Here is a 24,050-nt window from a genome sequence, read left to right as displayed (position 1 = left end):
AACTATGTGACTAACAAGGACGATAGCGTTGTAACTATGTGACTAACAAGGACGATAGCATTGTAACTATGTGACTAACAAGGACGATAGCGTTGTAACTATGTGACTAACAAGGATGATTGCATTGTAACTATGTGACTAACAAGGATGATAGCGTTGTAACTATGTGACTAACAAGGATGATAGCGTTGTAACTATGTGACTAACAAGGATGATAGTGTTGTAACTATGTGACTAACAAGGATAATAGCGTTGTAACTATGTGACTAACAAGGATGATAGCGTTGCAACTATGTGTAACAAGGATGATAGCGTTGTAACTATGTGACTAGCAAGGATGATTGCATTGTAACTATGTGACTAGCAAGGATGATTGCATTGTAACTATGTGACTAACAAGGATGATAGCGTTGTAACTATGTGTAACAAGGACGATAGCGTTGTAACTATGTGGCGGTAAAGTTGCTAGGGATAGCACCTTGGAGACATTATGACACACAATTTCAGAGTGTGCCAGCCAGCAAACGCAATGACATTTCCTACCTGCATGTTATCTGTCTACCTTCTGATTAAAACACACTCTCCTACGTTGAATGAACTCTCCCACCAGCCCTAAGAACTGCTGTGTGTGTGTGTGCGTGCGTGCGTGCGTGTGTGTGTGTGTGTGCGCGTGCGTGCGTGCGCGTGTGTGTGTGTGTGTGTGTGTGTGTGTGTGTGTGTGTGTGTGTGTGTGTGTGTGTGTGTGTGTGTGTGTGTGTGTGTGTGTGTGTGTGTGTGTGTGTGATGCGTGTGTGTGTGTGTGTGTGTGTGTGTGTGTGTGTGTGTGTGTGTGTGTGTGTGCGCGTGCGTGCGTGTGTGTGTGTGTGTGTGTGTGCGTGCGTGCGTGCGTGTGTGTGTGTGTGTGCGCGTGCGTGCGTGTGTGTGTGTGTGTGTGTGCGTGCAGTCCTTGACTGCGGTGGACTCATGCTGATTAGCAGTGCTGCCAGGTCCTTTGTGCTCCTCAGACGGGGGGATAATTGTTTTGTTCACTGCACAGCATCTCTTTGAAGTCCTCATTCAATTTATGTCTTCAGAGATGTTCCCTCATTCAAAGGAAGGGGTTGAGGGGATTTTTCAGGCCCCTGTGTTGTAATTGCATAGCAACCTACTAAACCATACAGAATATACATAATGTACATATATAACAAGGCTAGCTAGGCATCCCTGGTGCTGGAGTTCCAGAAGCAGTGCGTTTTTCCAGCCATGCAGCACACCTGACTGTACTTAGCATCTAACACACTGAGCTAATTGATCCATTTCACTGATTGATACATGCTCCCTCACTGCCACCCTCCAGGGTGTCCTACTGATGATTTAACAGTGTTCTTCAACCCTGGTCTTGGAGAACCACAGTGTGTGTGTGCAGGCTTTTGTTCTACCACAGCTGGTTCAATTAATCAAGCTTGATTTGTTGAATGGTGTGTGTTAGAATGTGATTTGATATGGCAGAGGCGGTGACTGTGACTCCTCCCAGGTCTCTCCTCTGACTCTCTCTAAGGACAGGTCTGTGTGGATGAATAGCATTGGGCTGTGGAGGCTGACTCTCTCTAAGGACAGGTCTGTGTGGATGAATAGTATTGGGCTGTGGAGGCTGACTCTCTCTAAGGACAGGTCTGTGTGGATGAATAGTATTGGGCTGTGGAGGCTGACTCTCTCTAAGGACAGGTCTGTGTGTGTGGATGAATAGTACTGGGCTGTGGAGGCTGACTCTCCCTAAGGACAGGTCTGTGTGGATGAATAGTACTGGGCTGTGGAGGCTGACTCTCCCTAAGGACAGGTCTGTGTGGATGAATAGTACTGGGCTGTGGAGGCTGACTCTACCTAAGGACAGGTCTGTGTGGATGAATAGTACTGGGCTGTGGAGGCTGACTCTCCCTAAGGACAGGTCTGTGTGGATGAATAGTATTGGGCTGTGGAGGCTGACTCTCCCTAAGGACAGGTCTGTGTGGATGAATAGTACTGGGCTGTGGAGGCTGACTCTCCCTAAGGACAGGTCTGTGTGGATGAATAGTACTGGGCTGTGGAGGCTGACTCTCCCTAAGGACAGGTCTGTGTGGATGAATAGTACTGGGCTGTGGAGGCTGACTCTCCCTAAGGACAGGTCTGTGTGTGTGGATGAATAGTACTGGGCTGTGGAGGATGACTCTCCCTAAGGACAGGTCTGTGTGGATGAATAGTACTGGGCTGTGGAGGATGACTCTCCCTAAGGACAGGTCTGTGTGAATGAATAGTATTGGGCTGTGGAGGCTGACTCTCTCTAAGGACAGGTCTGTGTGTGTGGATGAATAGTACTGGGCTGTGGAGGATGACTCTCCCTAAGGACAGGTCTGTGTGGATGAATAGTACTGGGCTGTGGAGGCTGACTCTCCCTAAGGACAGGTCTGTGTGTGTGGATGAATAGTACTGGGCTGTGGAGGATGACTCTCCCTAAGGACAGGTCTGTGTGTGTGGATGAATAGTACTGGGCTGTGGAGGATGACTCTCCCTAAGGACAGGTCTGTGTGTGTGGATGAATAGTACTGGGCTGTGGAGGCTGACTCTCCCTAAGGACAGGTCTGTGTGAATGAATAGTATTGGGCTGTGGAGGCTGACTCTCCCTAAGGACAGGTCTGTGTGAATGAATAGTATTGGGCTGTGGAGGCTGACTCTCCCTAAGGACAGTGTGTGACTGACTGTATGTGAGCAAATGTGTGTGGAGGGACAGAGAGAGTAGGGACTGTTGTACTCCCCAGGGGAAGAGAAAAACAGAGGAGTGAGTTGAAAGAAGGCATTGTCTGTGTGTGGAGGGAGAGGAAGAGAGATAGAGACTGAGAACGAGAGGGAGGAAGATAGAGGGAGATGGGGAAGAGGCCGAGTAGATCTGCTGCCTGACTTGCTAAAGTGTGTGTGTGTGTGTGTGTGTGTGTGTGTGTGTGTGTGTGTTCTCTCCGTGCAGATAAAAAATGCTGCGGCCAACGTTCTGAGGGAGACTTGGCTCATCTACAAACACACCAAACTACAGAAGAAGATTGACCACTCCAGAGTCCGCAAACACCAGAGGAAGTTCCTGCAGGCCATCCACCAGTGAGAGCACACACACATCACATCTCTGACCCGCAGCCCTCAATACACTTACATGTATTAACAACCCAGACATATTGTCTCGCCTAGGTCTCTGTGGTTAGTTCAAGGACAGGAAACAAAAAACGCCATTGACCATGCAGACAGTAGTTACCTTGTGTTCATTAGTTGTAGAGGTTGGCTAGCTAGTCTGACACCTGTCTAGTCTGACGTGAAAATAGATTAGACAATGATGGGTTTATACCTGCTCTGGAAGCCAAATGGAACTCATGTCCAGTGAATGGTGCTAACTGAAGCTGTTGGACCAGTTGGCTTCTACTGTATGTACTTCCTGGTCTGGTCTATGCTGTCTAATTTTAGAATCTGATGCTATACACCTGCTGCTAACCTAGCTGGGCTAATAACTGTTACCTGGCTGTGACCTAGCAGTTTTCTGGCTTAACTCTTTTGTGGATGTATCATCTGTGTGTGTCACAGTGTGTAAGTGTGTGACACAGTGTATGTGTATGTTTCTTTGCAGACTGCGTAGTGTGAAGATGGAGCAGAGGAAACTGAGTGATCAGGCCAACACTCTGGTGGACCTCTCAAAGGTGACACACACACACACACACACACACACACACACACACACACACACACACACACACACACACACACACACACACACACACACACGTAGAGCAATGTCAAATGCAGAAATCTGTAATACAGGATATTGTTTACCTCCTGCCACTGACTGGTGTCTTTGTGTACATGGACACTTCCTGATACAGAAAGCACCTCCTCCAAACAGCTAGGCTGCCCATAACAGTTGAAACGGAGCAGTAGCTCACTAGTTACTTTGCTTTAGTCTTACTGTACTCAGGCCTGCAATCTGAAGGCCATTTTTTACTTCACCTTTATTTAACCAGGTAGGCAAGTTGAGAACAAGTTCTCATTTACAATTGCAACCTGGCCAAGATAAAGCAAAGCAGTTCAACACATTCAACAGCACAGAGTTACACATGGAGTAAAACAAACATACAGTCAGTAATATAGTAGAAAATTAAGTCTATATACGATGTGAGCAAATGAGGTGAGATAAGGGAGGTAAAGGCAAAAAAACAAAACAAAAAAGGCCATGGTGGCGAAGTAAATACAATATAGCAAGTAAAACACTGAAATGGTAAATTAAATTATAGATGGGCTATGTACAGGTGCAGTAATCTGTGAGCTGCTCTGACAGTTGGTGCTTAAAGCTAGTGAGGGACATTTACATTTTACATTTAAGTCATTTGGCAGACGCTCAAGTGTTTCCAGTTTCAGAGATTTTTGTAGTTCGTTCCAGTCAGTGGCAGAAGAGAACTGGAAGGAGAGAAGAATTGGTTTTGGGGGTGACTAGAGAGATATACCTGCTGGAGCGTGTGCTACAGGTGGGTGCTGCTATGGTGACCAATGAGCTGAGATAAGAGGGGTCTTTACCTTGCAGGGTCTTGTAGATGAACTGGAGCCAGTGGGTTTGACAACGAGTATGAAGCGAGGGCCAGCCAACGAGAGCGTACAAGTCGCAATGATGGGTAGTATATGGGGCTTAGGTGACAAAACGGATGGCACTGTGATAGACTGCATCCAATTACATTTACATTACATTTAAGTCATTTAGCAGACGCTCTTATCCAGAGCGACTTACAAATTGGTGAATTCACCTTCTGACATCCAGTGGAGCAGCCACTTTACAATAGTGCATCTAAATCATTAAGGGGGGGTGAGAAGGATAACTTATCCTATCCTAGGTATTCCTTGAAGAGGTGGGGTTTCAGGTGTCTCCGGTAGGTGGTGATTGACTCCGCTGTCCTGGTGTCGTGAGGGAGTTTGTTCCACCATTGGGGGCCAGAGCAGCGAACAGTTTTGACTGGGCTGAGCGGGAACTGTACTTCCTCAATGGTAGGGAGGCGAGCAGGCCAGAGGTGGATGAACGCAGTGCCCTTGCTTGGGTGTAGGGCCTGATCAGAGCCTGGAGGTACTGCGGTGCCGTTCCCCTCACAGCTCCGTAGGCAAGCACCATGGTCTTGTAGCGGATGCGAGCTTCAACTGGAAGCCAGTGGAGAGAGCGGAGGAGCGGGGTGACGTGAGAGAACTTGGGAAGGTTGAACACCAGACGGGCTGCGGCGTTCTGGATGAGTTGTAGGGGTTTAATGGCACAGGCAGGGAGCCCAGCCAACAGCGAGTTGCAGTAATCCAGACGGGAGATGACAAGTGCCTGGATTAGGACCTGCGCCGCTTCCTGTGTGAGGCAGGGTCGTACTCTGCGGATGTTGTAGAGCATGAACCTACAGGAACGGGCCACCGCCATGATGTTGGTTGAGAACGACAGGGTGTTGTCCAGGATCACGCCAAGGTTCTTAGCGCTCTGGGAGGAGGACACAATGGAGTTGTCAACCGTGATGGCGAGATCATGGAACGGGCAGTCCTTCCCCGGGAGGACGAGCAGCTCCGTCTTGCCGAGGTTCAGCTTGAGGTGGTGATCCGTCATCCACACTGATATGTCTGCCAGACATGCAGAGATGCGATTCGCCACCTGGTCATCAGAAGGGGGAAAGGAGAAGATTAATTGTGTGTCGTCTGCATAGCAATGATAGGAGAGACCATGTGAGGTTATGACAGAGCCAAGTGACTTGGTGTATAGCGAGAATAGGAGAGGGCCTAGAACAGAGCCCTGGGGGACACCGGTGGTGAGAGCGCGTGGCGAGGAGACAGATTCTCGCCACGCCACCTGGTAGGAGCGACCTGTCAGGTAGGACGCAATCCAAGCGTGGGCCGCGCCGGAGATGCCCAACTCGGAGAGGGTGGAAAGGAGGATCTGATGGTTCACAGTATCGAAGGCAGCCGATAGGTCTAGAAGGATGAGAGCAGAGGAGAGAGAGTTAGCTTTAGCAGTGCGGAGCGCCTCCGTGATACAGAGAAGAGCAGTCTCAGTTGAATGACTAGTCTTGAAACCTGACTGATTTGGATCAAGAAGGTCATTCTGAGAGAGATAGCGGGAGAGCTGGCCAAGGACGGCACGTTCAAGAGTTTTGGAGAGAAAAGAAAGAAGGGATACTGGTCTGTAGTTGTTGACATCGGAGGGATCGAGTGTAGGTTTTTTCAGACGGGGTGCAACTCTCGCTCTCTTGAAGACGGAAGGGACGTAGCCAGCGGTCAGGGATGAGTTGATGAGCGAGGTGAGGTAAGGGAGAAGGTCTCCGGAAATGGTCTGGAGAAGAGAGGAGGGGATAGGGTCAAGCGGGCAGGTTGTTGGGCGGCCGGCCGTCACAAGAAGCGAGATTTCATCTGGAGAGAGAGGGGAGAAAGAGGTCAGAGCACAGGGTAGGGCAGTGTGAGCAGAACCAGCGGTGTCGTTTGACTTAGCAAACGAGGATCGGATGTCGTCGACCTTCTTTTCAAAATGGTTGACGAAGTCATCTGCAGAGAGGGAGGAGGGGGGAGGGGGAGGAGGATTCAGGAGGGAGGAAAAGGTGGCAAAGAGCTTCCTAGGGTTAGAGGCAGATGCTTGGAATTTAGAGTGGAAGAAAGTGGCTTTAGCAGCAGAGACAGAGGAGGAAAATGTAGAGAGGAGGGAGTGAAAGGATGCCAGGTCCGCAGGGAGGCGAGGTTTCCTCCATTTCCGCTCGGCTGCCCGGAGCACTGTTCTGTGAGCTCGCAATGAGTCGTCGAGCCACGGAGCGGGAGGGGAGGACCGAGCCGGCCTGGAGGATAGGGGACATAGAGAGTCAAAGGATGCAGAAAGGGAAGAGAGGAGGGTTGAGGAGGCAGAATCAGGAGATAGGTTGGAGAAGGTATGAGCAGAGGGAAGAGATGATAGGATGGAAGAGGAGAGAGTAGCGGGGGAGAGAGAGCGAAGGTTGGGACGGCGCGATACCATCCGAGTAGGGGCAGTGTGGGAAGTGTTGGATGAGAGCGAGAGGGAAAAGGATACAAGGTAGTGGTCGGAGACTTGGAGGGGAGTTGCAATGAGGTTAGTGGAAGAACAGCATCTAGTAAAGATGAGGTCGAGCGTATTGCCTGCCTTGTGAATAGGGGGGGGGAGGTGAGAGGGTGAGGTCAAAAGAGGAGAGGAGTGGAAAGAAGGAGGCAGAGAGGAATGAGTCAAAGGTAGACGTGGGGAGGTTAAAGTCACCCAGGACTGTGAGAGGTGAGCCGTCTTCAGGAAAGGAGCTTATCAAGGCATCAAGCTCATTGATGAACTCCCCGAGGGAACCTGGAGGGCGATAAATAATAAGGATGTTAAGCTTGAAAGGGCTGGTAACTGTGACAGCATGGAATTCAAAGGAGGCGATAGACAGATGGGTAAGGGGAGAAAGAGAGAATGACCACTTGGGAGAGATGAGGATCCCGGTGCCACCACCCCGCTGACCAGAAGCTCTCGGGGTGTGCGAGAGCACGTGGGCGGACGAAGAGAGAGCAGTAGGAGTAGCAGTGTTGTCTGTGGTGATCCATGTTTCCGTCAGTGCCAAGAAGTCGAGGGACTGGAGGGAGGCATAGGCTGAGATGAACTCTGCCTTGTTGGCCGCAGATCGGCAGTTCCAGAGGCTACCGGAGACCTGGAACTCCACGTGGGTCGTGCGCGCTGGGACCACCAGATTAGGGTGGCCGCGGCCACGCGGTGTGGAGCGTTTGTATGGTCTGTGCAGAGAGGAGAGAACAGGGATAGATAGACACATAGTTGACGGGCTACAGAAGAGGCTACGCTAATGCAAAGGAGATTGGAATGACAAGTGGACTACACTTATCGAATGTTCAGAACGTTAAGCTTACGTAGCAAGAATCTTATTGACTAAAATGATTGAAATGATACAGTACTGCTGGAGTAGGCTAGCTGGCAGTGGCTACGTTGTTGACACTACACTAATCAAGTCGTTCCGTCGAGTGTAATAGTTTCTACAGTGCTGCTATTCGGGGGCTAGCTGGCTAGCTAGCAGTGTTGATTACGTAACGTTACGTTAAAAGAACGACAATAGCTGGCTAGCTAACCTAGAAAATCGCTCCAGACTACACAATTGTCTTAGATACAAAGACGGCTATGTAGCTAGCTAGCTACGATCAAACAAATCAAACCGTTGTACTGTAATAGTTTCTACAGTGCTGCTATTCGGGGGCTAGCTGGCTAGCTACGTTAAAAGAACGACAATAGCTGGCCAGCTAACCTAGAAAATCGCTCTAGACTACACAATTGTCTTAGATACAAAGACGGCTATGTAGCTGGCTAGCTACGATCATACAAATCAAACCGTTGTACTGTAATGAAGTGAAATGAAAATGTGATACTACCTGTGGAGCGACGCGGAATGTTGACCGGGTAGTTGAAGTTCAATTCGGTAGAGGTTGGCTAGCTGTTGGCTAGCTAGCTAGCAGCATCTCCTACGTTAAGGACAACAAATAGCTGGCTAGCTAACCTCGGTAAATTAAGATAATCACTCTAAGTCTACACACTCTAAACTACACAATTATCTTGGATACGAAGACAGCGAAGACAACTATGTAGCTAGCTGACACTACGCTAATCGAGTCGTTCAGTTGAGTGTAATAGTTTCTACAGTGCTGGTGACAGTGGATGTTAGCTAGCTGCTTAGCTAGCTGCTGGGCAGATACGTTAGGACGACGAAATACGATAATTATGCAATTATCTTTGATACAAAGACGGCTATGTAGCTAGCTAAGAAGAAATTGCTAAGATTAGACAAATCAAACCGTTGTACTATAATGAAATGTAATGAAAAGTTATACTACCTGCGGACCGAAGTGTAGATGCGACCGCTCGCTCCAACCCGGAACCGGAAATTGATTGAGTAGGGTATTGGAGGCTATTTTGTAAATGACAACGCAGAAGTCGAGGATCGGTAGGATGATCAGTTTTACAAGGGTATGTTTGGCAGAATGAGTGAAGGATGCTTTGTTGCGAAATAGGAAGCCAATTCTAGATTTAACTTTGGATTGGAGATGTTTGATGTGAGTCTGGAAGGAGAGTTTACAGTCTAACCAGACACCTAGGTATTCAGTCAGAGCTGTCCAGAGTAGTGATGTTGGACAGGCGGTGCAGGTGCGGGCAGCGATCGGTTGAAGAGCATGCATTTAGTTTTACTTGTATTTAAGAGCAATTGGAGGCCACGGAAGGAGAGTTGTATGGCATTGAAGCTTGCCTGTTGTTAACACAGTGTCCAAAGAAGGGCCAGAAGTATACAGAATGGTGTCGTCTGCATAGAGGTGGATCAGAGACTCACCATCAGCAAGAGCGACATCATTGATGTATACAGAGAAGAGAGTCGGTCCAATAATTGAATCCTGTGGCACACCCATAGAGACTGTCATAGGTCCGGACAACAGGCCCTCCGATTTGACACACTGAACTCTATCAGAGAAGTAGTTGGTGTACCAGGCGAGGCAATCATTTGAGAAACCAAGGCTATCGAGTCTGCCGATGAGGATGTGGTGATTGACAGAGTCGAAAGCCTTGGCCAGGTCAATGAATACAGCTGCACAGTGTTGTTTCTTATCGATGGCGTTTAAGATATCGTTTAGGACCTTGAGCGTGGCTGAGGTGCACCCATGACCAGCTCTGAAACCATGTACTGTTAGTCTATGTACGTGGCTGAGACTGCTAAATATCAGTGCGACTAACTTGCACTTATATCCAAAGCTGTCCAAGCATGATACGAGGGGCTGGTATTTAAGAAGCACACAAACACACACACCACATGCAATACCCTCTGACACACATAACTTTGCCCCCCAAATATATCTCAGCATTCCGCTGTTTCCATTCTGACCAGTCTGTTTCTGTGGCTTTGCGTCTCCTAGCAACCGGAACAAGTGTTAAAAATGGGATGACAGAGAGAGAAAACGAGAGAAGAGAGGAGAGAGGGAGGGGGTGTATTTCTGTTAATGTGTGGGTGTGAATGCGTGAGAGAAAGAAAGAGAGAAAAAGAGAAAGAAAGAGAGAGGGTGGTTCGGTGTGTAGGTGGTGTGTGTGTGTCTCTATGGAAAAGTGCGTTCTGCCACAAATATTTTCAATCGGCCACTCTTTACCATGGTTACGCTGCTCTGATGGGCGATGGAGGGATGTTCTATCTACCTATACTCTCTCTTTCCTTTCTTATTCAGCACTTAACTCTTTCTCTCTCCTTTCTTATTCAGCACTTAACTCTTTCTCTCTCCTTTCTTATTCAGCCTTGACTCTCTCTCTCTCTCCTTTCTTATTCAGCCTTGACTCTCTCTCTCCTTTCTTATTCAGCCTTGACTCTCTCTCTCCTTTCTTATTCAGCCTTGACTCTCTCTCTCTCCTTTCTTATTCAGCCTTGACTCTCTCTCTCCTTTCTTATTCAGCCTTGACTCTCTCTCTCCTTTCTTATTCAGCCTTGACTCTCTCTCTCCTTTCTTATTCAGCCTTGACTCTCTCTCTCCTTTCTTATTCAGCCTTGACTCTCTCTCTCCTTTCTTATTCAGCCTTTACCAGATGATAACGCCCACACAGAGGGTTCCCTTCCTCACACTCACTCCTCTTCTCTCTCTCTCTTTCTCATTCCCTTTTTCATGGCTCTCTTAATTCTAATTGAAGTCAGTCAATTCAGGAAGTAAATTGAAATGTAAAAAATCAAATCACTTCCTGAATTGAGGGACTTTAATTCAAATTGACCCCAACCCTGCTGATGCCATTGCTAAATGATCTCCCTCTCTTCCTGTGTGTGTGTGTGTGTACAGATGCAAAGTGTGATGTACGAGCTGATGTCGGAGCTGAACGATCGCAGTGAGGACCTGGAGCGGCAGATGCTGTCTCTGGAAACGCGGGTGGAACAGCTGACCGCCGGCTTCAGTGCCCTGCCTGCCCACCTGTCTGCCACGCTGTCTGCCCAGCACACCACCTTGCTCCACCTGCTCCGAGAGAGGGACTACAGAGGAGCAGGATGGGGAGGTGCAGGTGGAGGAGGGACAGCCCTGGTCCCTGTTGCTCAGCTGGCCCCTACCCATGCCCTGACCCCAAGCCCAACCCTGGCCCCAGAGCCACAGCAGCCCCCAGAAGGAACCATAGAGGGCAGCGCTAGTCCCAATACTAGCACCTCCAGTTGTTGAAGAGAGGAGGAGGAGAGGATGGGAAGGGGAAAGAAGAGGTGAGGGTAGAGGAGGAGAGGGCCAGTAGGAATACAGGATGAGGAGATCAGCCCCAATACTAGCAACTTCAGATGCTGCAGAGAGGAGGAGGGGGGGTAAGGGAGGGCAGCCAGAAGCCCAAAATAGAGGAGTGGGGGAAATGGGGGAGGGCGAGGGAAAGGATCACAGATAAGAGGCTGTGAGAGGGAGGGAGGGATGGGAGGTAGACAAGGTGAGGGATAGGAGAGCCAAGGAAGTGAGAGAGGTTGGGAGAGACAGAAGGAGATGGAAACGGAGAGGGAGAAAGGGGGATGAAGGGGGAAACAGATAACCAAGACTAATTACAGAGGTCTTTAATGGAATCCAATCTAATGACAGGAAAACGTCTTCCTCTCTTTTTCCATCCGTCCTTCTCGATCCCTCTTTCTCTTCATCTCTTTCTCTCCCTCCATCTCTCGCCCTCTTCCCTCCCATCCCTCCATCAGGAATTATTGACTATGACTTTTTGTCCTTATGATCTATTTTCTATCTAACTGCTACTTGTGGTAACGAGCATCCCTTTAACGAACCATTTAATCAACGACCATAATACATACTAAACACCACACACACACACACACACACACACACACACACACACACACACACACACACACACACACACACTCTCCATGTAGTATGCCTACCTTTTAACACACACATACACACACACCATGGCAACATAAACACGCTACAACAAAATACACAGCAAACACACACACTCACACATAAAATAGCACACAATATCGCGCAGCATTCTATAGTAGACTATAAAACACTATAGTATAGCCTATACTATAGCCTATTACTGCCAAGCAGACAATGCACTAAGTCCAACTGAAAAGAACATACTGCCAGGCATTTATTACTTGACGCTGAGAGCATAGACACGGTCCAAGGAAACACTACTGCCATATTTCCTTATGCACACGTCCCCAAAACTCTGTTTTAATGAATGTATGCTGTACATTTCAAACCACAAGCACACCGTTCGCACAGGGGCACAGATATGCCTAAACCCACACATACACGCTGAACCACATCCACATGCGGACACACACACACAATCTACCAAAGTGCTCTCTCTCAAATGGACTACAAAAGAGAGGCAGAAGAGGATGTCACTGGGGAGATGGGAAGAGGAGTTTCAGATTTCCTGACAATGTTTTTCAGGGAACATTGGATTTGGACTAGTACTAGTGCTTTGTGGACGGCACTTTTCACTGTGCTCAATGGACTGCCATAGACAGGGAATGAAGGAATATTAACCAGACAAAGGATACAGGCCATGGCAAGAGAGAAACGGTTGCTTACAAAACTTAACCCTATAGAGGGAGAGACTATATATCTGAGAGAATAATTATTATGATGTGATGGAATAAGATTTCTATTTCCACGCAAACCCTTTTGAAAACTGTCTTATAGTGACATTCTGTGGCCGGAATACTGAATTACACCCACTTGGAATATTGTACTGTACAGTAAGTATACTGTTACTGACATCTACATAGCTTTGTATTGCTCAGTCTTTTCTACCATTACGATTTAACGGTTATAGCTAATATCTACTATTATTATACTATAGTATTCTTCTCATTCGTCCTGACAATTATGATAAATGTATTAATAATAAACTTTAATAATAATAAATAATGGACAAGGGAGGTGCGTTTGAGGGTGAAATGATTTTGTAATTTTATTTTATCAGAGATAATTAATAAAGTATATATCTATATAACATCACTGAGTTATTGGGTGAATTTTGGCTTGTCTGTTCTTTACAGTTTCATTACAGTTTACCTGCAGTATAAAAACTACTCTGCCTGTAGACACCTGTCCTGCTCCGAAAAGTTGCTTGATCAAATCCCCACCTGTCGTTCTGCCCCTGAGCAAGGCAGTTCCACGGGATGTCCATTAAGGCAGCCCTCCGCACCTCTCTGATTCAGAGGGGTTAAATGCGGAAGACACATTTCAGTTGTATACATTCAGTTGTACAACTGACTAGGTCTCCCCCTGTCCTTTTCCTATGTTAGAATACCTGATTTTATGGTCTACATGATCAAATGTGTTTTCTTTCCCCAGTCCAATGTACACCTCACATTGTTGTTAAAATGGCCATCTGCACTTGTTACATACATTGACATAAATGAATGATATACTCATTGATTCTTGAAGAATATAACTTAGAAATGCTTATGTTACAATAGTTATATTTGATTTGTTTTTAGTCTCATCCTTCAGCTCCACTCAACCCCTCCCATCTCATCTATCTCTGAACACCATCCAGTTCTGATTTCTATTTGCCATATATTTTTTTGTATAGTATGTATAATCTGGAAGTAGAAGCCTAAGTGTTGTTGTCCATTAGTTTACTCCAATTTATAAATTCCTCATGAGCTTAGTTCAACTGTCACCCCATCAGAACCCAAAATATAAACTTGTTTGACTAAAATGTTTGTAAACATTGTAAATGTAAACAAACACTGTATAGCCTTAAAACATGGTTAAAACGATCATGTTGATATTATGGATGATCACTGCTTGCATCCAAAGCTTTGTCTATGAATTTGAGTGGTTACATTTCTTCAGGCCCACCCCTCAGCTTTTTACCAAAACAGAGGCTGGTCATCTGCTTTTTTATTGTTTTAATCGCAGATTGGCACTTTAAAGAATCTCGTTGCAGCTGCATAAGGAGTGTTTGAAGACGTGTTATGGTGCGAAATTCTATGTGTTCCTTGGAGATACAAAATGTACTGTATATCAATGTAACAAGTTTTATAATTTAATGTTAGATAAAAAGAAATGTAGCCTGTCTGTCCAAATAATTATTTTGGGCCCCAAGAAGAGTAGAGTTGGTTGGGGAATGTTCAAGACTGTAAACACATGACGTCCCATGAACGCGCTGCTTTGTTTTTGGCAGCTCAGATCAAAAATCAACAATGATAGTGACGCGTTGCTGTCTACCAACATTTTGCAATATTGTTTAGTTTAATGGCTTTTTAGTTGCTGTTTTTGTCTCATTAATTAGTTTATTTAGAAATGACAAGTCACTGACGAACATATATAGTTTCTTATTATTTGTTAGCTAGCAATGGCTATCGAAACCTCTAAGTTTAGCTAGTTAACGTTAGCTAGCGTTAACAGTCCAACGTAAACAATGCGACGTTTCTTAAAAAATGAAACCGCTCTAACGTCAGTTTAAGTGTTTTGATCGCAATTGTTGAGACCTCAACATGTATTCACAATAATGGCTGTTTTAAACTCTAAAGTATTATGTAAATTATTGATTTTTAGTGTAACTATTATTGCTTTGAGTCAGTCGACGAGGCTGAATGTTCCCAAGTTACTTTTGCCCAGATCAAATCATAATCATGTCAACTTCACGTTGACAGCAGAGAAGGGATGCTATAAATGGTGAGTGGCAGTGAATGATGAAATGAATGTTTCTATTCAGATTGTCAAGTTGATGTGGTGGTGCTGAAAAAGCAGAAGATGTATCAATTTAAATATTAGTCATAATGCCAAGTGGGTGTGGACAGAACGCCACTTAGTTATCTGTGTGTGATATTTTCAGGGTGTCCTCCCGACCCCAGGCAGTCGTTGTTTGGCCCCTCTCTCCTTCCATCCCTCCCTCCATCCTCCCTCCATCAGCCTGTAGCCAGCAGGTTCTAGTGTCCGCCCGGCCTCTGTCCGCTCCACTGGACACTAACCGAGGGGCCAGCATCATACGGGGACAGGACTCTGGTGAGGGGAGTGTGTGTGTGTAGCAGAACGGAGAGAGGGAGGGGTGTGGAGGGTGTAACTAAACAGCCCTCATCATCTTTCAGTGACTGGCCATACCCTGCGCTGTGATGTCATTGTTGACCAGATCAAGCAGATTCAGGTTGTCACGACGACGCGTCAACTGTTCACCGAGGACCCACCCCTCGTGCTCTCTGTCATGGCCCTGGACTCAGGAGGTACTCGCCTTGCCATTGACATATCATCCACCCCACACATTTAACTCTGAGGGCTAAAGGCTGTCAATATGTAGACACGGTGTTGTTCTTCCTTTCATCCCTCCATAAGAATGAGCACTGAGCATGGGCCCACTGATGTTCCTTCGAGAGCTGAGCTTAAATGCCCCACACATCCAAATGTACCACAGGCTCACAGAGGGAACAACTCAAACCCAAAGGGTTAAAAGGAAACTTTGGTTTATTGTTGACAGTTTTCGGCTGCCAGGCTTTTTTCAAAACGAACCTGTCTATCACCTTTTGTCTAATTATCCACATCCAGCCCCAGAAGGTCCCTTTTCCTCTTTATTCTCTTGGTTTAGAAACTCATCCAGGTCACAGTGTTCAGATTGTATAGCCATCCAATAGCCCAGGGTAGACTGGAGTTAAAAGACAGTAGGTGTTAGACTCAAGGCTAACTAACCTGAGGCTAGTCCCTGCAGGCAGACTGTCTGTCTGTCCTGGACCTGGATCTGTGTGTTTACTACTCCCTTCTGGCACCAGGAGTCTTTCTGCCTGAGGATGTCATTATCATCTCTTTCTCTCTCTCTCGCTCTCTCTCTCAGGCAACACATTCAGTAGTCTGGCAGGTCTACAGTTTGAGTGGAGACTAGTAAAGGACACAGAGACAGCAGAGATTGTTAGGTGAGAGAGAAGGATGCAGAAAGAGGGAAATAATGGCAAAGGAAGGTGAAAGATGAAAGAAACATACAGTCAACTGAAAATGTTATGTGCAGTGCATTCGGAAAGTATTCAGACCCCTTGACTTTTTCCACATTTTGTTACGTTACACCCTTATTCTAAAATTAATTAAATAAACATTTTCCTCATCATTCTACACACAATACCCCATAATGTCAAAACAAAAACAGGTTAGGCCTCCTGGGTGGCGCAGTGGTTAAGGGCGCTGTACTGCAGTGCCAGCTGTGCCACCAGAGACCCTGGGTTCGCTGTCGTAACCGTCCGTGGGGCGACGCACAATTGGCCTAGCGTCGTCCAGGTTAGGGAGGGCTTGGCCGGTAAGGAAATCAGTGCGCACTAACCAAGGTTGCCAGGTGCACAGTGTTTCCTCCGACACATTGGTGCGGCTGGCTTCCGGGTTGGATGGTGATGTGTTAAGAAGCAGTGAGGCTTGGTTGGGTTCTGTATCGGAGGACGCATGACTTTCAACCTTCGTCTCTCCCGAGCCCGTACGGGAGTTGTAGCGATGAGACAAGATAGTAGCTACTAAACAATTGGATACCACGAAATTGGGAAAAAATCTTTTAAAAAACAACAACAAAAAACAGGTTTTCAGAATTAAAATAAAATAAATACCTTATTTAAATAAGCATTCACACACAGTGGCCTTCTTAAATGGAATGGAATAGAAGAAGTTTGGAACCACCAAGACTTCCTAGAGCTGGCCGCCCGGCCAAACAGCAATCGGGGGAGAAGGTGACCAAGAACCCGATGGTCACTCTGACAGAGCTCCATTGTTCCTCTGTGGAGATGGGAACACCTTCCAGAAGGACAACAATCTCTGCAGCACTCTGCCAATCAGGACTTTATGATTGAGTGGCCAGACGGAAGCCACTCTTCAGTAAAAGGCACATGACAGGCCACTTGGAATTTGCCAAAAGGCACCTAAAGGACTCTCAGACCATGAGAAACAAGATTCTCTGGTCTGATGAAACCAAGATTGAACTGTTTGGTCTGAATGCCAAGTGTCACGTCTGGAGGAAACCTGGCACCATCGCTACGGTGAAGCATGGTGGTGGCACATCATGCTGTGTGGATGTTTTTCAGCAGCAGGGAATGGGAGACTAGTCAAGATCGTGGGAAAGATGAATGGAGCAAAGTACAGCAAGAACTTGATGAAAACCTGCTCCAGAGAGCTCAGGACCTCAGACTGGGGCAAAGGTTCACCTTCCAACAGGACGACTCTAAGCACACAGCCAAGACAACGCACGAGTGGCTTTGGGACAAGTCTTTAAATGTCTTTGAGTGACCCAGCCAGAGCCCGGACTTGAACCCGATCGAACATCTCTTGAGAGACCTGAAAATAGCTGTGCAGTGACATTCCCCATCCAACCTGACAGAGCTTGAGAGGATCTGCAGAGAAGAATGGGAGAAACTCCCCAAATACAGGTGTGACAAGCTTGTAGCGTCATACCCAAGAAGACTCGAGGCTGTAATCGCTGCCAAAGGTGCATCAACAAAGTACTGAGAAAAGGGTCTGAATACTTATGTAAATGTGATATTTCAGATTTTTATTTGTAATAAATTCTAAAAACCTGTTTTTGCTCTGTCATTATTGGATGTGTATAGATTGATGAGGGGAAAAACATTTTAATCAATTTTAGAATAGGGCTGTCACGTAACAAAATGTGGAAAAAGTCAAGGGGTCTGAATACTTTCTGAATGAAGTATATATACTGTATGTTGTGTAGGTTTGTGCGTTTCTCAGAGGCGGGCTACTCCCCGCCCCATCACATCCTGTCCCTGGAGGAAGCAGGTCAGAAAGGGGACAGTGTGTTGCTGGAGGGGGTCCGTAGCGGTGTGGTACGGGTCAGGGCCTCCCTCTCGCACCCAGACCACAAGGTAAGGAGGGTGGAGGGATGGATGAAGGGATTGATGCATTGGCTTCGAAGAATAAGTACATTGATGGAAGCACCTGGAATGATGGATGAGTGGATGGGGTGATAGATTAGTTGGATGGGGTGATAGATTAGTTGATAGTTTGTGCTGGTTTTTACCTGTCCCCTGTGTGTTACTTAGTGGGTAGAGCCGGCCTCTGTGAGCCTGACCGTGACAGACAGACTCTACCTTAGCCCCTCCCATGATGCCTACCTGCTGCTAGGCTCCACGCTCTCCTTCAGAGTCTGGAAAAGCGTGCATGACACAGAAACGGGTGAGTCCCTAATGTAGACAGTAGTGTAGTCTGTCAGATCTTTACAGAGCCTTTAAGTGTGTCCCTAATGTAGACAGTAGTATAGTCTGTCAGATCTTTACAGAGCCTTTAGGTGTGTCCCTAATGTAGACAGTAGTGTAGTCTGTCAGATCTAATGTAGACAGTAGTGTAGTCTGTCAGGTCTTTACAGAGCCTTTAGGTGTGTCCCTAATGTAGACAGTAGTGTAGTCTGTCAGGTCTTTACAGAGGCTTTATGTGAGTCCCTAATGTAGACTGTAGTGTAGTCTGTCAGATCTTTACAGAGCCTTTAGGTGAGTCCCTAATGTAGACAGTAGTGTAGTCTGTCAGATCTAATATAGACAGTAGTGTAGTCTGTCAGATCTTTACAGAGCCTTTAGGTGTGTCCCTAATGTAGACAGTAGTGTAGTCTGTCAGGTCTTTACAGAGGCTTTATGTGAGTCCCTAATGTAGACTGTAGTGTAGTCTGTCAGATCTTTACAGAGCCTTTAGGTGAGTCCCTAATGTAGACAGTAGTGTAGTCTGTCAGGTCTTTACAGAGCCTTTATGTGAGTCCCTAATGTAGACAGTAGTGTAGTCTGTCAGATCTTTACAGAGCCTTTATGTGAGTCCCTAATGTAGACAGTATTGTAGTCTGTCAGATCTAATGTAGACAGTAGTGTAGTCTGTCAGATCTTTACAGAGCCTTTATGTGAGTCCCTAATGTAGACAGTAGTGTAGTCTGTCAGGTCTAATGTAGACAGTAGTGTAGTCTGTCAGGTCTAATGTAGACAGTAGTGTAGTCTGTGAGGTCTTTACAGAGCCTTTATGTGAGTCCCTAATGTAGACAGTAGTGTCGTCTGTCAGATCTAATGTAGACAGTAGTGTAGTCTGTCAGGTCTTTACAGAGCCTTTATGTGTGTCCCTAATGTAGACAGTAGTGTAGTCTGTCAGATCTAATGTAGACAGTAGTGTAGTCTGTCAGATCTAATGTAGACAGTAGTGTAGTCTGTCAGGTCTTTACAGAGCCTTTAGGTGAGTCCCTAATGTAGACAGTAGTGTAGTCTGTCAGGTCTTTACAGAGCCTTTAGGTGAGTCCCTAATATAGACAGTAGTGTAGTCTGTCAGATCTTTACAGAGCCTTTAGGTGTGTCCCTAATGTAGACAGTAGTGTAGTCTGTCAGATCTAATGTAGACAGTAGTGTAGTCTGTCAGGTCTTTACAGAGCCTTTAGGTGTGTCCCTAATGTAGACAGTAGTGTAGTCTGTCAGATCTAATGTAGACAGTAGTGTAGTCTGTCAGATCTAATGTAGACAGTAGTGTAGTCTGTCAGGTGACAGTAGTGTAGTCTGTCAGGTCTTTACAGAGCCTTTAGGTGTGTCCCTAATGTAGACAGTAGTGTAGTTTGTCAGATCTAATGTAGACAGTAGTGTAGTCTGTCAGGTCTTTACAGAGCCTTTAGGTGTGTCCCTAATGTAGACAGTAGTGTAGTCTGTCAGATCTTTACGGAGCCTTTAGGTGTGTCCCTAATGTAGACAGTAGTGTAGTCTGTCAGGTCTTTACAGAGGCTTTATGTGAGTCCCTAATGTAGACAGTAGTGTAGTCTGTCAGATCTTTACAGAGCCTTTAGGTGAGTCCCTAATGTAGACAGTAGTGTAGTCTGTCAGGTCTTTACAGAGCCTTTATGTGAGTCCCTAATGTAGACAGTAGTGTAGTCTGTCAGGTCTTTACAGAGCCTTTAGGTGTGTCCCTAATGTAGACAGTAGTGTAGTCTGTCAGGTCTTTACAGAGCCTTTATGTGAGTCCCTAATGTAGACAGTAGTGTAGTCTGTCAGGTCTTTACAGAGCCTTTAGGTGTGTCCCTAATGTAGACAGTAGTGTAGTCTGTCAGGTCTTTACAGAGCCTTTATGTGAGTCCCTAATGTAGACAGTAGTGTAGTCTGTCAGGTCTTTACAGAGCCTTTAGGGAGCTTTATGGGTCTAGTTTGGGTCCCTTTGTGTTTTTCTAAGATCCAGAGGAAGAAGAATGAAGGCACATCAAAGCTCAGACAAATATATTGGAGACAGAAAACATCAAGTGCTCAGTCCTCTTTGTACTTATTAGAGCTGTAGAGCAGCCGATGATGCACCACAATGTTCTCCTCTCTGTCTCCTATAGAGGTGCTGCTGGGTGAGGAAGAGTATGAGTTGTCTGTAGAGAGAGACCCAAATAACGATGATGATGTCATCACTGTGGACCAGGACACCGGGACCGTCACCGCCCGAGGGCTAGGCCGCACCACGCTGTCCGTCACACACCCCAGTGTCCTTCCACCATGGGACGACCTTACCTAACCACTTTAAAGTTATTCCTGTAGTTTAGCATTGATGTCGTCCTGTAAGGTGTGGTTTCTGGGGTTGTGGGTAGTGTAGGCCTACAGGTATGGTTTTCCTCAGCATTCCCTGTACCCAGGCCTACCAGAAAACTCTGCTTCCCACCTGCCTCGCTGTTCTGTGTTTGTGGTGGAGCCAAGTTACCTGAGTGAGTGAACCCAGCTATCAACATGTCTATTGTCGTACTATGGCAAGCCATGACTGTGTGTGTGTGTGTGTGTGTGTGTGTGTGTGTGTGTGTGTGTGTGTGTGTGTGTGTGTGTGTGTGTGTGTGTGTGTGTGTGTGTAGCGCTAGGCGTGGAGGAGGAGGACAGGTGGGTGTTGGAGAGTGGTCGTCAGTACCAGGTGACTGTACGAGTTCACGACCAGGAGGGTCACATAGCACACCTGGCACAGGTAACGTTACCCTCCCTTACACTAGACGTCTAAAGCCTACTCTATGTCAGGGACAGGAGGCTTAACTGAACCAAACACCCCTCTCTCTCCCCCTCCACTCTAACCCCTCCCTCCCCCTCCTCTCTAACCCCTCTCTCCCCCTCCTCTCTAACCCCTCTTTCTCCCCCTCCTCTCAAACCCCTCCCTCCCCCTCCTCTCTAACCCCTCCCTCCCCCTCCTCTCTAACCCCTCTCTCCCCCTCCTCTTTAACCCCTCTCTCCCCCTCCTCTCTAACCCCTCTCTCCCCCTCCTCTCTAACCCCTCTCTCTCCCCCTCCTCTCTATCCCCTCTCTCTCCCCCTCCTCTCTATCCCCTCTCTCTCCCCCTCCTCTCTAACTCCTCTCTCCCCTCCGCTCTAACTCCTCTCTCCCTCCTCTCTAACCCCTCTCTCCCCCTCCTCTCCAACCTCTCCCTCCCCACCTCTATCCCCTCTCTCCCCTCCTCTCTAACCCCCCTCTCTATCCCCTCTCTCCCCCTCCTCTCTAACCCCTCTCTCCCCCTCCCTCCTCTCTAACCCCTCTCTCCCCCTCCTCTCTAACCCCTCTCTCTCCCCCTCCTCTCTAACCCCTCTCTCTCTCCCTCCTCTCTATTCCCTCCCCCTCCTCTCTAACCCCTCTCTCCCCCTCCTCTCTATCCCCTCTCTCTCCCCTTCCTCTCTAACCTCTCTCTCCCCTCCCTCCTCTCTAACCCCTCTCTCTCCCTCCACTCTAACCCCTCTCTCCCCCTCCTCTCTAACCCCTCTCTCTCCCCCTCCTCTCTATCCCCTCTCTCCCCTCGTCTCTAACTCCTCTCTCTCCCTCCTCTCTAACCCCCTCTCCCCCTCCTCTCTAAACCCCTCTCCTCCTCCTCTCTAACCCCCTCTCCCTCTCCTCTAACTCCTCTCTCTCTCCCTCCTCTATTTCCCCTCCCCCTCCTCTCTAACCCCTCTCTCCCCCTCCTCTCTAACCTCTCACTCCCCCTCCTCTCTATACCCTCTCTCCCATTCTCTCTAACCCCTCTCTCCCCCTCCTCTCTAACCCCTCTCCTCCTCCTCTCTAACCCCTCTCTCCCTCTCCTCTAACTCCTCTCTCTCTCCCTCCTCTATTTCCCCTCCCCCTCCTCTCTAACCCCTCTCTCCCCCTCCTCTCTAACCTCTCACTCCCCCTAATCTCTATACCCTCTCTCCCATTCTCTCTAACCCCTCTCTCCCCCTCCTCTCTAACCCCTCTCCCCCTCCTCTCTAACCCCTCTCTCCCCCTCCTCTCTAACCCCTCTCTCCCCCTCCTCTCTAACCCCTCTCTCCCCCTCCTCTCTAACCCCCCTCTCTTCCCCTCCTCTCTAACCCCCCTCTCTCCCCCTCCTTTCTAAGCCCTCTCGCCCCCTCCTCTCTAAGCCCTCTGTCCCCCTCCTCTCTAACCCCTCTCTCCCCCTCCTCTCTAACCCCTCTCTCCCCCTCCTCTCTAACCTCTCACTCCCCCTCCTCTCTATACCCTCTCTCCCATTCTCTCTAACCCCTCTCCCCCTCCTCTCTAACCCCTCTCCCCCTCCTCTCTAACCCCTCTCTCCCCCTCCTCTCTAACCCCCTCTCTTCCCCTCCTCTCTAACCCTCCTCTCTAACCCCCTCTCTCCCCCTCCTTTCTAAGCCCTCTCTCCCCCTCCTCTCTAAGCCCTCTGTCCCCCTCCTCTCTAACCCCCCTCTCTCCCCCTCCTCTCCAAGCCCTCTCTCCCCTCCTCTCTAAGCCCTCTCTCCCCCTCCTCTCTAACCCCTCTCTCTCCCCCTCCTCTCTAATCCCTCTCTCTCCCCCTCCTCTCTAACACCTCTCTCCCTCTGGTAGAATGTGGTGATGACCGTGGACTTCTCTGATTGGCTGTTCTATGTCCTGGAGACTTCCTCTAACAGTTCCTACCATGTACTGGAAACACGAGGGGCTGGGCACACTACTATACGAGCTGCACTGTTCACTGTGCTCACTGAGGTACACACACACACCTCTGTCAAACGTCATGGCACCTTGACATGGGTGATGACAATATCATTACCATGGATGTCTCTCTCTCCAGGATGGCCGCGCGTTGCCCCTGATACCACCAATCAGAGCAGAGCAAGAAGTTGAGATCTACGAACCCCTCACCCTGCAGCCCCGCCTACTAGTGTTTCCTTGGCAACCTGAGGGACAGCTCTATCAGCACCACTTGCAGGTGTGTGTGTGTGTGTGTGTGAGAGAGTGACAGAAAGAGAGACATGTGTGTTTGACTACTGTAAGTCTGTATATGTTTAAGTGTGTGTCCGTATCTGTACTCATTACATGGTCTTTATGGACATGGTCTTTATGTGTGTGTCCAGGTAGAGGGTGGCAGTGGTGCTGTGAGCTGGTCGGTGAGTGACAGTGATGTTGCCATGGTGACAGTAAAAGGGGAAGTCGTGGCGGGAAAGAGAAGGGGCCAAGTGGATATCCAGGCATCAGACGCACGCAACCCTCTCCACACCGCTACTGGACAGGTGACACACACACAGACACACACACACACACACACACACACACAATCCCAAATCAACTTATTGTACCTACGGCAGATACACTTGAGTAGACCTGAGGATTGGACAGGTTTATCCAATCGATGGGAATAACACACTCTTATCTCACAGTACACACTATAGTAACAGTAACACCCTCTCACCTCCTCACCTCTCTGTCTCTCTCTCTGTCTCTCTCTCTCTCTCTCTCTACACAAGGGAAAATCAATAAGCATAAATATGGGTTGTATTTACAATGGTGTTTGTTCTTCACTGGTTGCACTTTTCTAGTGGCAACAGGTCACAAATATTGCTGCTGTGATGGCACACTGTGGAATTTCACCCAGTAGATATGGGAGTTTATCAAAATTGGATTTGTTTTCGAATTCTTTGTGGATCTCTCTGTTGGTGATGGAAGGTTTGGGAATCGTTTCCTTTTAGGTGGTTGTAGAATTTAACGGCTCTTTTCTGGATTTTGATAATTAGTGGGTATCGGCCTAATTCTGCTCTGCATGCATTATTTGGTGTTCTACGTTGTACACGGAGGATATTTTTGCAGAATTTTGCATGCAGAGTCTCAATTTGGTGTTTGTCCCATTTTGTG

The 24,050-nt window shown here is 47.6% G+C and overlaps 1 protein-coding gene and 1 pseudogene across 1 annotated transcript in view; both read left to right on the top strand.

The window, feature by feature from the left end:
• The window catches only part of LOC135520706 (small conductance calcium-activated potassium channel protein 2-like), a 130,764-nt pseudogene extending 117,762 nt beyond the window's left edge, over nucleotides 1–13,002 (top strand).
• A 1,200-nt stretch (nucleotides 13,003–14,202) lies between these two features.
• Nucleotides 14,203–24,050, top strand: part of LOC135519773 (nuclear pore membrane glycoprotein 210-like) — a 67,257-nt gene continuing 57,409 nt past the window's right edge. The window contains exons 1-12 of the mRNA XM_064944993.1: nucleotides 14,203–14,673; nucleotides 14,834–15,003; nucleotides 15,087–15,218; nucleotides 15,821–15,899; nucleotides 17,687–17,837; nucleotides 18,015–18,147; nucleotides 20,303–20,446; nucleotides 20,597–20,665; nucleotides 20,807–20,913; nucleotides 22,767–22,907; nucleotides 22,993–23,130; nucleotides 23,276–23,431. Of these exons, the coding sequence (XP_064801065.1) occupies nucleotides 14,507–14,673; nucleotides 14,834–15,003; nucleotides 15,087–15,218; nucleotides 15,821–15,899; nucleotides 17,687–17,837; nucleotides 18,015–18,147; nucleotides 20,303–20,446; nucleotides 20,597–20,665; nucleotides 20,807–20,913; nucleotides 22,767–22,907; nucleotides 22,993–23,130; nucleotides 23,276–23,431 (1,587 nt within the window). The 5' untranslated portion in view covers nucleotides 14,203–14,506. The remainder of the gene's footprint in view (nucleotides 14,674–14,833; nucleotides 15,004–15,086; nucleotides 15,219–15,820; nucleotides 15,900–17,686; nucleotides 17,838–18,014; nucleotides 18,148–20,302; nucleotides 20,447–20,596; nucleotides 20,666–20,806; nucleotides 20,914–22,766; nucleotides 22,908–22,992; nucleotides 23,131–23,275; nucleotides 23,432–24,050) is intronic.

Source organism: Oncorhynchus masou, chromosome 29 (assembly GCF_036934945.1).
Source record: "Oncorhynchus masou masou isolate Uvic2021 chromosome 29, UVic_Omas_1.1, whole genome shotgun sequence".
In the NCBI taxonomy this organism is placed as follows: domain Eukaryota; kingdom Metazoa; phylum Chordata; class Actinopteri; order Salmoniformes; family Salmonidae; genus Oncorhynchus; species Oncorhynchus masou.
Note: the sequence above shows the minus strand (reverse complement) of the source record. Positions and strands in the feature narration are given on the sequence as shown.